Here is a 13,321-nt window from a genome sequence, read left to right as displayed (position 1 = left end):
ACTATATTAAAGGGTCGCGGCATCTAAACCACTGATTTAGATACAGTGCATAATAAAACTGATTAATGTTTAGCTGTTTGAATGGAGTTTAAATGGCACATATTTTTTTTCCCTTTAAAGCATGATTGAGTACACAAATAGATAATCATTTTGTCCTACTGAGAATCTATCTGTTTTAAACTCTTGTCCACATCCAAAGTACTACTGTCTTCCTGAGGGTGAATGTCTTGTTTGCAGTTGAAAGTAGCCAGGAAAAGATCCTCAGGTTCATGAGGGCTGGCGTGATCACCGAGGCTTAAAAAGGAACCATAAACTCCATAGTAAAAAACAAAACAAACCAACCAGCAGTGCATTCAAGAAGTCTTCATTATGAACCTTTGAAAGAATATCCTTTATTTAGTTATTTTTCTCACATCCTGCATTTTATCATATTTGCTTAAAGTTAAAGGAAGCTACTATTAGTTTTAAAGGATGAAAGAAGCTCCTTGAAAACATGACTGAAAAATGGAAAGCTTCTCTAGATAGAATTAAGATATTTTGAGGTACCGCATAGATGAGTTGATAAGAGCCATTAAAGCTATTCTAGAAGCATAAAGAACGTAATTACTGTGAGAGCAGTATGTTTACTTTTGTATTGTGTAAAGAGGATGCGAGAATGACTGCATCATTTAATATTTGATGTTTTCTCCCAACAAATGACAAAAATCCCCCAAATGTATTCAGTGTATAAAAACATGCCTTTTACGTACTAGTGTTAGCCTGACAGGTAAGTGGTGTTTTAATGGGATGCTTCCTGTGAAAATACTAATAACTCGAATACATGCTTGGTGTACCGTATTTCATTTATTGCTTTTACTGAAACGACCAAATAGCCCAATGAGAACAATGTTGCTAATTTCAGATATAGCTGTGTTCAACACTGCTGTTGGAAGAAAGTTGATTTTATGAAATAATGTTATTTCAAAAGTAGTCATTACTGCAGTGCTATCTTTTGAGTTCCGTGCTCATTTTTAGAAAGAGGTCATTATTTACATTGTGGATGCCTGCCCCAAACTTGAATACACAGGGCTCTGAGGCAAGAATGGAAAGAAGGAAATGAGGGGAAAGAATGAAGGATGCTAGGAGAAAAGAGTGCAGAAGGGGAAGGGTGGTTCATGAGATCGCCTCAGTGCTTAGCATCATTTTTACCAAGACTTAATTAGAAAAGGAAGAGGAAATACTATATATATATATTTTTTCTTCAGTAATTATGGAGTGGTTGAATAGTTAGAACGACACTATTATCAGTGTGCCCACTCTGCCTTCATTATCAAACACAAAAGGGATGGCCCAGGTCGACAGCTGGAGGTGGGGGAGAAACAGAAAATGTAAACATATTCTCTGCTAAAGAAATGAACAATACCTTTCCGAGGATTAAAAGTGGAAACTATGCAAAACCAACTCGTTCAAGGTTGTGCAACAGAATATGGGTAGTAATTGGGTTATTTTATTAGTCTCTGCTATCTCTGCTTGTCTTTGCAATAAAGTGCAGATGTATTTGTTTCAAGAAAACTAATAAATGGTGAGAATATGTTTTATTCTAAAAATAAAATCACTATGGTATTATGGCAGTGTTTAAAGATTTTTAAGACTCTCTCAAAATTCAAAAAGCAGTGTTTATGCACCATCCTCTATATTATGAGAGGTATGGAGTAAAAGGATACATTTTGAAGCAAATTTTGAATTCTCCTCAAAAACTTGGTGACGGTTTACATTTTGTTTGTGTGTGTGTGACTTTTGAAGTATAAATAGTATTATTTTCAAAGGTATATTCTGTGAAATCACAGTTGTTCCCATATCCTCCTGAGAAAACATTCTCTGAGTTGTATATGTCGGCAATGGAATTTCTGAAATACATATTTTTGCCTTTTAGATGCTGATAGACAGGATTCCATTAATCTCTTCCTGGGAGTTTTCCATCCCACTGAGGGAAAACCTCATCTCTGGGAACTCCCAACAGATTTCTATCTGCATCATAAAAACACCATGAGACTTTTACCAACAAGAAGAAGGTACTTTTCTTCCTGCTCTACTATGTAAACTCAGGGATTTGACATTATTTTGAAAATGAGATACTTTTGTGTGTGTGTGTGTATATGTGTGTGTGTGTGTGTGTGTGTGTGTGTGTGTGAGAAGTAATCACATAGGCTAAGTAGTGAGCGGTCCTACATGTTTGCCCTGAGAAATTTGGCACCTTTGAGGCCCTTATGGTAGCTTTGGGAAATTGTTGTTAACAGGTGGTGTCTTGCATTTTCCATAAGATAAAAAGTTTCAGAACTTCATCCATGAACATAAGTTATAGCTCCACTACAGCAACCATCAACATCATCGTTGAGTGCTTCCTACAAACTCGGGAATCTACACAAGCCTGACATCTAGGGAGTCAGTCTTTGGTTTTTCAAGTGTGGGGTCTCGGTAGCATCACTTTGGTGATCCTTCCTCCAGGAAGCACAGTAGACGAGAGAGTGACTGTCGTGGCAGATGCCACGCCCGTCACCCCTACCACTGAATCTGGGCTTTCTGGAGTCATTCACCAGTACAGGTTATTTTGATGACAGTAAAATTGGAATTAATATTCTCAAAACAAATGAACAGTTTACCTAAAACATTTTAACAGCACACCCTGTAGTGTGGGCCTCAAGGTCAGGTAGACTTGAGTTGGAATCTCTGTATTTGTGTGATCTTGGACTGGTTACTTAACCTTTCTCCTGGTCTGCAAAATACGATGCGACATACCTCACAGAGTCATTGTGAGGATTCAGTGAAAAGACTCGTTCATGAGTTGCCATGTACTAATATAATCCATTTGGCCACAGGAGCAGCGTTTTCACATCTATGAGGTTGGAGCCTGGTCCATTCTGCTCGCATGTCAATTTCTCTTTCATAAAGCTCTTCTCTCCTAGCATCAGTTTGACATGGCCTTTATTTTGTGAGCCGATGCCTCCTAAACACGAGAGGGGTCATTGATAGTCTGTGCTAATTATGTGCTGGTATTACAGCTATTATCAAATTCTGTTACTTCAGGAATCTTTAAAATATTAAGGAAGTGTCAGAATTTATATGTTTCTCAAATTTGTTATTGAAATAACCAATTTAATATTTAAGCTTACTTTCCCTATAAATGAAGCAAGCTGGTTCTTACATTCAATTTAATATTAATAAATGCTTGTCTATATGAATTTTTGCTGATAGAAAATTTAGAACTAATTATGTTTATTTCATGAGAGATGAGTGTAAATACCTGTATTTAGCTTTGGTGATGCAATTGACTATTAGCAAATGTGGTTGATTTTCTGAAATTTACCTTAAAGCAGCGGTTTTCAACTTTTTCCATCTCATGGCACACCTAAACTAATTACTAAAAATCTGTGGCACACCAAAAAGTATGTTATATCTTTAGCCAATCTGACAAATAATTTTGATTCATTCACACCAGACAGTTATTGTTGTATTGGCTGTTGTCATTTTTTTAAAACTTGACAATCTAAGGGAAAATAAATCAGTTACCCTGACTTAAAAAGTCAGGTATTGCATGTTTTAAAAATTCTTGTGGCTCGGACAAAAAGAAAAAAAGAAAAATTCTTATGGCTCATCAGTTGAAAATCACTGCCTTTAAAGTATTGAAGCTATTACTACACAACTTGGGAACAACCAAAACTCGATTTTTCTACTGCAAAAATTAGCCAGGATATTATCTTGAGTTACATTCCTAAGGCAGGCAGTATTGGAGCTTATTTGTGGGAATAAAAAGAAGCTGGTGTTACATCCATTTTATTTAAAACAAAGGAAACTGAGGTACAGAGAGAATGTGCCTTGACTGGGGTTATTCAGCTAGTTAGATGATTCAGTAAGCATCAGCTATAAGCCTGCTACTGAAAACAAAATTTTATCAAAGTAGATAATATGGCTCTGAGTTGATTTGGTTTCCTTTTTTTGCTTTTCTTCCTCCAGAATGTTAGTAACCAAAATGGTATCAACAATTGATGTTACCCATAAGCAGTACTTATAAATACTGTAAGATAAATTTCAGTGTTTTATTTTGGACTTGCTAGTGTTACTCACCTATGCTGGTTATTTTAGTGACAGTTAAATGAGTATTATAATTCTCAGATGAAATGAACAATTTACCAAAGGCATTAACAAGACAAGAGCGTGAACTTAAGCGTTTTGTAGAGCTGAGTTGGAATTTCTGTAAGTGTGTGACTTTACACCTGTTATTTAACCCCTGGAAATGTTGTTTGAAGACAAGTTCACACATTTTCAAAATCTCACCTTCTCTAACTTATAGCCTCTTTAGCATTCAGAATGCCCTTTCCTGTATGTATTCTAGTCAATACCATGTTCTTTGTAAACTGTGGTCCCCAGGTCTGTGTCTGATAGTAGAGTTTGGTCTGATTTGTGCCAATTATTGTGGGCCACTGGGACCATTTCTCCCTTTGTCCTGGGTATTCTGTTTTTATACTAAGTGTTAGATTTCCATTAGCTGCTTTCAGTGTCTTGCGGTCACATTGTTAACTCTCTGAGCTCCCTGTCCAGAACTCCCAAGTCTTTTTTAACATGTCCTGCTGCCATACCTTCTCTCTATACCATTTGTGTCATGCTCATATACGCTCTGCTTGCTTCCAAACAAAAGTATTGAAATGTGTATCCTTTTTATTAGTTGTTCACCTCTAGATTTGTAGCTTCTTGAGATTTAGTTAGCTGGGCCATCTTAATCCTAATGCAAGTCCTTGATGGAAAGTGTCCTATAGAATAGGGTAGCTGGCAGGCCCCTGTGAGATAGCACCAGACACCTTCTTCCACTTTAAAATTGTTTCATAATTGTTGGTTGCAATCATTTAAACAGCTGTAACTTACTATATTGTCATCACTTCACCATGCTGTCATTCTGCCCACATGTCTCTATCTTGTTCACAGATACCGATTGCTTTGCTAAAGTCCATATACGTTATTTCAGAGGACTCTCAAGCTAGCTAGGGGAATCAAATGCTGGTCTTTTCAATCTCCCTAACCTTCCCATGTGTGCCGGTGGCATTGAGCACTCTTAGTACTAAGGAATGAAAAAGAGAAAAGACGCTTACTTGTTGGTATGCAAAGGAAGAAGCAGCACCAACTTGCGTCTCAGCCCTCTGACCCCTGGTCCCAAAGCAGATTTCTGTCCCGGTGCAGTGCCTGATGGTGGAGGTACTGAAGATTCCCCGTCCCAGGTTCAGTCCTCTCAGACATTCTCATCCTCCACCCAACGCTGCTCACCTTCCCCCAGGGCAGGCAGTTCTCCTGGGCTTCTTTGCTTCTGAGACCCACTCAGAGGAGTTGGACTTTTAAAAAGTATTGTTACGTTGCATTGTGTTGCTTAGGGAAACACAGTTTAACAATATTTTTAAAACATGTATGGCCTGGTCTCAAATCACTAATACAATTCTCTTAATTATTTTTCTCCACATGGTGCATTCTGAGTTAAAAGACATTTTTATATAATGTTTCTTTTTTTGTAAGTAAGACAATTGTGAGCAAAATTCTTTAGTAAGTTCCCCATATACTAGCTGGTACTTTCTGTGCTTTCCTCATCTGCCGAGGTTGCAAAATAGAACTTACACCTCTCTCTTTCTCTCTCTCTCTCTCTCTCTCTCTCTCTCTCTCTCTCTCTCTCTCACACCCACCCACACCCACACCCACACACACACACACACAAACAGTTAGCCCATGACTTTTTCATTCCCCTGATCTGATAGTCTGATTCTCCTACCAGAAAAGAAATGAGATTAGCCTGGTGTGGCTTGTTTGAGTAAATTTATGTGGATTCGTAGAAGTCACTGGTCATCATTTTAGGTTACTCACAAAATATCTCTAGTGAATACTTGATTTTTTTATCTTTTGGAATGTATCACCCTCTTGCCTCTGAGCATCAAGACTGCATTTGCCCGTTTCCAGTTAAATCCCATTCTTGGCTATTCCTTAGAAGAGTATTGATCTCAACTGTACCAAGACTTGAATGCTGTTAGAGATGCCCTATCGCTTCCTTCTGTCCCTTGGGCTGCGTATGGTTCCTGCTCATCTTGTGTTTTTCTCTTTCCAGCATGAAACTCCTCATGGCTGGTAAAGATAGAAACAATACTGGAACTGAGCAACTCTACTTTCTCTGTCATTATTTTTAACATGGCATTTCTAACACACCGAGTGGTGCTTGACACAAAGCAGGTGTTTAATAAATGTTGAAAGACTAAGTCTGCAAGCAGCCGACTTATCCCTTTTCTGTTCTTTTCATGCTCCAACGCCTTGCTATTCAAAAAGCAGTCTGAGGACCAGCCCTTTTGACATCACCTGGGAGCTGTCAGAAATGCAGGGTCTTAGGCCCCACCTGCTGAATCAGAACCTGCCTTTTGACAGTCTCTCCAAATGACTTGTGTGTGCATTGAATTTTGAGAGGTACTGCTCTAAAGCACAACTTTAATCTCAAGCAAAACTTTAGGAGCCTTTCCTGTTATTGTATCATTTTCCTCCCTCACAGTCTATTAGGCTTCAGGCTTCTTTTTTCGTCATCCTTGGTTATGTATTCCACTTGCCATCTCTAGGGGAGTTCTCTGTGTTGCCTATTTCATTTAAATACTTCCCCATTCTTCATAATTGGAATTATTCAAAATTTTGATGTCAGCATTTTATTTTTAGAAAGCCTTTCATTTATTTTAAAATTACATTTTTTAGCAGTTTAGGCTATAGGCTCTTTTTTCTGAACCTTTTGAAAATTTTGATATGCCATTTCATATCATTCCCCTGCCTAGCTCTTATGAACTTGGATATAGCTTTTACCCCTTAAATATCCATTTCGTAAGAATTTGATTTAGAATTAAATTCATAAGTCAGAGAATTAAATTCATAAGGCAGTTCAGGATTCTTTCAGATTCTCTGCTCATAGTGGATGAGTGTTCTAGCAAAAATCTATATGATTGAAATTCCCTACCACACTCTGACTGGCCTCTGTGATCACGTAGTGAATACTTAGAATCGGAGATTAGCACAGCTTATACTAGTTTCTGAGGGAATGAACTTGTTGTTTAGGGCTACCCATTCACTTAATGACTTTGCTTAACTCTTTTAATGAACTGTGCACACAGACCCATACACATAGAGCAGAATAGAAAAGTAATCTAACTCTCAGATAACTACCTGCAAGAGAATCCTGGTTGTGGGACTTGGGACAGGGCCCTGCTCCTCAGCTGGTGGCAGAGTAATGCAGCACAGGCCCTGGGCGGGGGGGGGGGGGGGGGGGGGGGCGGGGGTACACAGCAGCTCACAGAGCCTGGTGGAGTAACCCAAATCTGTTTCATCTAAAAGTAAGTACATCAGAGCATCTTGACCCTCCGATATGTTTATGGATTTTTATAGATCTGTGACACATTTGAAACAAGAAAGGGGTTGGGACAAGAATTGACATGTTGAAGACTCACTGTGCCAAAAGCTTCACAAACATTTTTAAAAAGAAAAAGAAATTGATTTTGACATATGAGGCAGCATCTCACTATAGGCTGTTCAGTTCCTTTTATCCAGTGAATTGTAGAAAACCAACATTTACATCTGGGTCCATCTTATCTTATTTTTTATTTTATAGTTATACTCACTGGTGGACACCAGAGGTAATAAAATATTTGCCACTGCCTTATGATGAAGGTAGGTACACTGTTTTCTCTTTTAGTTTTTATACTAATGTATTTTGGAATTATTGCTAAATGAGCTCAAAGCATTAAATTCTTTGCATATAATTTCTTATTAGAAAGCAATGAATGCCTATTCAGTATCATATGTTGCTGTTAGAATAGATAAGCTAAGATATCCTGAGATCTCAGTCTTTAAAGGGCAGGGATTGTGCTATACTTTTTGTATCTAAGTTGGTCAAAGTCTTGTATTGTGTCTTTCAATTATTAGATATGTCCCTCAAATATTTACAAGATATATTAGTTTGTCATTTTAAATTAGTACTGACTATATTTCTAGATATTTGGGAAGAATGGGGAGGAAGCGAAAACCATTCACAAGGAGAAATAAAAACTTTTCCTATATCTAAGCAGTGAAAAAAGGTACAAGTGTGTGTATAAAAGTACATTTTAGTCACTAAAGTTTACATTTTGTTAATTTGTCAGAAAGGCAGGAATATTTTTGTGTTAAAAGAATACCCTCAAATGTACAGTACATTAGTATAATGTTTCCAAATTTAAATAATTGCCCAGTTTTAAGTAGAGTTTATTCCTGGCTCTGACTGATTTCCCTGACTTTGGGTTAGCCTGTTTTCTTACTTGTAAGATCTACTGCCAACCTGGAACACTCGAGTTGAGGACTCCGTCTAGTCATGGTCAACCATTCCAATTTTGGGTGGTGACGGCCATGAAGTAGGAAGATTGAAAATGATTTTTGTTCTTAATACATTATTCATTGATTTTTAAATTATCTGTAACCCTGAAATTCCGAGTAAAATCATAACTCACTGCTATGAAGGCTTGGTTGTTCTAGAACAATGGAAAGGACTTTAACAGTCTAACTAACATTGGTCATAAACAGGATTTGAAGCGTAAAGGAAAATTAAGTGAAATAACTACATGATTTTTATGAAGAAGGGAGAGGGTATTTAAGAACAAAAAATAATTTAAAAAGCTTCTAAAATAACTGCCTCCTGCACCCTGACTCCCAGAGGCCCTCCCGCCTCCTTGTCCCGCTCAGCTTTGCATTGTATATTCTGTGCCCATATCGCTTCTCTTCCCAGTGTGTGCGTGCCAGAGGCAGGAGCTGAACTCCGTTCAGTGCACTCTCTGTGAACACTGTTGATGTTACAGAAATGTTTGCTGCGTGTAATCTAAGGGCTTCAAGAGTAACAGGCAGTATCTCTCTTAGTTATCTGTGCTGCGAACTTCAAGAAGTTGATAGTGAAGAAATTTCACAGATACGAAGAAGAGATTGACATCCACAATGAGTTCTTCCGCCCATATGAACTGAGTAGCTTTGACGATACCTTTTGCTTGGCTATGACAAGTTCCGCACGGTATGTTGTGAGTACTCTGATACTGTCAGGATTTGGGAAGTATGCTTTTCCTTGTTTATATAGATGTGTCTTACTTTACCAGAAATCTAGTTTGGAAGCCTGCTAGCAGGTGGCTGTTTAGCCTCTGAATACCTCCCATGATGGGGAGCCAACTGCTTCAGGAGGCAGTCCTTTCTATTATTAGAAAACTGGCTTTAGCATCTTCCCTTTGATAAGTTGAAATCTTTCTCCCATTGGCCCTAGTTTGTCATTTGAAATAAACTCAATTTTTAAATGTGAACATCGAAATTGAGAGCGAACATAATTAGTGGAAAACCATAGTCGCTGATACTAGAAAGGACAGGATATGAATCTTAGACCAGCCGCTGCCTACCTGTGTTACTTTAAGAAAATGGTTCAACTTATCTAAGTCTCAGTTCCTTCATTTCATATCAATAGGGATGTGTGTGACACCACACATGTATATTCACACATATACCAAGTGCCTAACATGGTACCTGACACAGGTGGGTGACTGATAAATGGTGGCTATCATTATATTACAGTTTTTACTAGGCACAGGACAAGTCTAGTTCCTCTTCTATATGACAGTTCTCCAATACTTGAGGAACCCATTTTTTTTCCAGGTAAATAGTCTTCATTCTTTTTCATAACTCATGTGACATTTTTTCAGACTTTCCATCCTGGTCTGTCACCTTTGAACATACTTCAGTTTTCTGTGTCTCTTTTACGCTGGGGGGCAGTGGGAGGAGACTTTGAGAAAAGATGATGAGACTACAATAAGAAAATCAGGCAAAGCAAATGACTTCTTGATTATTATGTTTAATACTAAAGATTACATTTTTGTATTTAAAGTCTCTTCAAATGTGACATATATGTACCTAAGCCTCACATGGTACATGTAGAAACATAATTTATGTGTGTGTTTTTTTCCTAGAAATTACTCTACATTTTTCTTCAGTTTTAGATGGAAAATTTGGAATTCTTACTTGCTTGATTTTCAATTAAACATGTTAAAGTTCAGCAGTTTTAACTGTAAGGTCATTGTCATTTCTAGAAGTTTTCAAGTTCAAGGAAGTATGAATGATGTTGCATGCATGTGTACATACAGATATACAGTTGATTTTTTTATTTGCAGGAATTATGTTCTGTAAAGTTCCTGTAGACACTAAATTAAAGAACAATGAACCTTTGCTCCTAGAAATAATAGGGTTAGGTTCCTGTAAGCCTTTGGTCACCATTTTGTCAGCCGTTCAATACATAACCGTGTTTTGTGTGTATCTGTTTAAAGATACCTTACTTAATATATAGTCAATTCATTAACATTGAACATGCAGCCAACAGCACTACAACTCATGCCTGAGTGATGCTACTCCAACACACCCTTTTCTCTATAACAACTTGCTTATGCTTAGGAACACAAGAGAGCTTCACCACTAAGTGTGGGGTCCATTTTAGCAGTGAGATCACACACACACACACACACACACACACACACACACACACAAAGAGCACAGAAATATGAAAAACATGGCACCAAGTAGACTATGGAAAGGATGCGTGTTTACAGCATGAGAGCTAAAACAAGAAGGCAGGGTGTCACCTTGCTCTGCCTCAGTTGGGAGCATGAGTGTTGGGTTACTCTAATGTTTCACTGTTCTGTGCATGCATATGTCTGGGAGTGATCATGAAAGCTCTGTGTTGATTTGGGGTTTACAAATAAGTTTTAGTTAGTAAGCAGATTCTCAGATATGGAGTCGACAAATGAGGATCAGCTGTATATGTTCAAAAGAAAGAAATACTAAACCACTTAAATTTTTAAAAATATTATCAAACTGTTTAAGAGACATTTTGAGTCAGATTCAAGATTACTTTCTTTCAAAAAATGTAATGCTGGGTCACACTTGGCGCAGCGTCCTTGCCAATAACTGTTGCCTTTTGGCATGTAGCGAGGAGCGGGGTCTGGCCTCAGCAGTGATCGGTAGGCCTGGCATCCATGGTGAGGAACCAGCTTCAGCTTCTTAGTTGGTGGTAAATTAAACGTTTCTATTTGAAGAGTTCCAACGGTGTTTTAATGAATTAACCGTAGCCTAATGGGGTAGAAGTTGATACTTAATTCACACCACTGTGTTTTTTATCATTATGTCAGTCTCTTTAGGTGGGATAGTGTAATAAAAACATTGTCCATAAACTGAGTGGCTTAGTGTTTCATCATTGGTTTTTATGAGTTTAATTTTACCTGAAAATTAATCATGATCCATAACTGGAAGGTATACATCTTAGCAGTAATTCAGATATCAACTCTGTTCCAGTAAACAAAATCTTAAATTCATAACCATTGGGCCTCAGAATCATAAAGAAAATTCGTACTGAAGATCGATACCATTGAAGTCACCAAGTGCCATTAGTTCATGGGGTTTTATGACCCAGATCACCTAAGCTCCCTTGAACATTTGGCTCCAAATATATAGGGGTGGACAAAAGTAGGTTTATAGTTATAATACAAATAAATACCATAATTAATAAATAATGGCACAAGAATAAACTGTTTTGTGTACTCACAACTGTAAACCTACTTTTGCCCCACCCCTGTATGTGGCTGCAAGGGCTAAGAAGGAATAGTATAAAAATGTGAACTGAATGGAAGCCATCCTTATCTGGATGTATAGTGATTTGTTTGGAATTTTCTTCCCCTTTCTTCAGGGACTTTATGCCTAAGACTGTTGGCATTGATCCAAGTCCATTTACTGTGCGTAAACCAGATGAAACTGGAAAATCAGTATTGGGGTAAGATTTGCATATAGAATGAAATTTTAAAGATTCATGTAAAATAATATAGCACTTGCAATATAATTTCCACAAAAACTAATAACTTCACATAGTTTGGGACACAGTCCATTTATTGCATCTATACAGGTAGTTTATTTATAGCACTAGGATCACTAAAGTGTTCAACATGGAAAGTAGAATTTATGGAAATTTTAGCAACATGGTACACTTCATATTTTAAATTAGGACTATCACAGATGGCATAAAGACAGGTAGCAGATATTGTGTGTTATGTCCTATAAGTAACTCAGCATCCTCTATTTCCCTCAACATAAAATACTTAGGTAAAATTTTATAGTCATAGTATTTGTTTTTTGTTTTATTCATAGTATTTATTTTTGTTTGCATCCTGAAGAAGCATTAAAACAAAATGCTCAGAGATTAATAGATTTCCTGTGTATTACTGTAGCGTTGTTTTGGGGAAGACAGTTATTTTTTTTTATATCCAATTACTCAGGGAAGAGGACAAATCATGTTTACGTCTTCATGTTTAGAGACTGGAGCGAAATGTGTTGTGTTCTAGCATAAGAATCTCTATTACCGCCACGGACCTGAATAATCCCAGTGATAAGGTTTTCTCATGACCCTGACCAGAAACCCTTGCCAGACTGTAGATACTGAGTCCTAATTGTATTTAGGCGTGTGCATGGGGTCCTAATTGGATTTTAGCTACATGTGATTTATAAAATTGGGTATTTATTAGTATTTTCTAGACACATCATTTCTGTGGCTTAAAATAAGTAACTTTAAATAGCTACATGTTAAACCCTGAACCAGATGCTAAGGCATTTAGAAGAAAGGATGTCCTCAGGAGTTTAGAATTCAAGGACTTCCTGGCACAAATACATAAATGAGCAGCTATATTATTGTATGCCACAGAAGTGCTAGCAACTTTAATTTTTAGTTGCAGAAAGTCAGAAACTAATTTTTCTATAATATCTAACCCATGGCCTGTCCTAGAACATTTCAGAATATTATGGTATTTTAAGTCCCTTGTAGATAATTTTTTCAAAGAGTGAAATATTAAGCATTTTTCATAACAGCCAAAATATTATTATAAAATATTTTCTGAATTAAAACAATATTCTTACAATTCTCAAATTTAGAAGTAAAATAAAAGTAAATATTTTTATGTGTCACTTTTTCTGTTCCCCCCACCCAATCTATTCCCTACTCTTAGAAGGGATGTTCAGCAAATATAATTATTTACTAATAACACAATAAACTTTAAAATGTAGTTCATGTTCATCAGTTATTCATATTCTCAAATAATTAGCTGATACTGTGATTGAGAGAAATCATAGGAGGGAAGAAAATATACATGTATTTGGCTTTTGACCTTTTCTTGAAGCTTTTACAAATTATAGGTAATTTTGCTAATATCTCAAAACATATAGCCTATTATTGTACCATAAAGTTTGAATG

The 13,321-nt window shown here is 37.0% G+C and overlaps 1 protein-coding gene across 1 annotated transcript in view; it reads left to right on the top strand.

The window, feature by feature from the left end:
* Positions 1-13,321, top strand: part of FIG4 (FIG4 phosphoinositide 5-phosphatase) — a 102,514-nt gene that overhangs the window by 48,985 nt on the left and 40,208 nt on the right. Inside the window, exons 16-19 of the mRNA XM_059700730.1 lie at positions 1,913-2,051; positions 7,646-7,704; positions 8,920-9,067; positions 11,771-11,854. Of these exons, the coding sequence (XP_059556713.1) occupies positions 1,913-2,051; positions 7,646-7,704; positions 8,920-9,067; positions 11,771-11,854 (430 nt within the window). The remainder of the gene's footprint in view (positions 1-1,912; positions 2,052-7,645; positions 7,705-8,919; positions 9,068-11,770; positions 11,855-13,321) is intronic.

Source organism: Myotis daubentonii, chromosome 6 (assembly GCF_963259705.1).
Source record: "Myotis daubentonii chromosome 6, mMyoDau2.1, whole genome shotgun sequence".
Lineage (NCBI taxonomy): Eukaryota > Metazoa > Chordata > Mammalia > Chiroptera > Vespertilionidae > Myotis > Myotis daubentonii.
The sequence above is the reverse complement of the archived record's forward strand: the minus strand, read 5'-3'. Positions and strand labels throughout refer to the sequence as shown.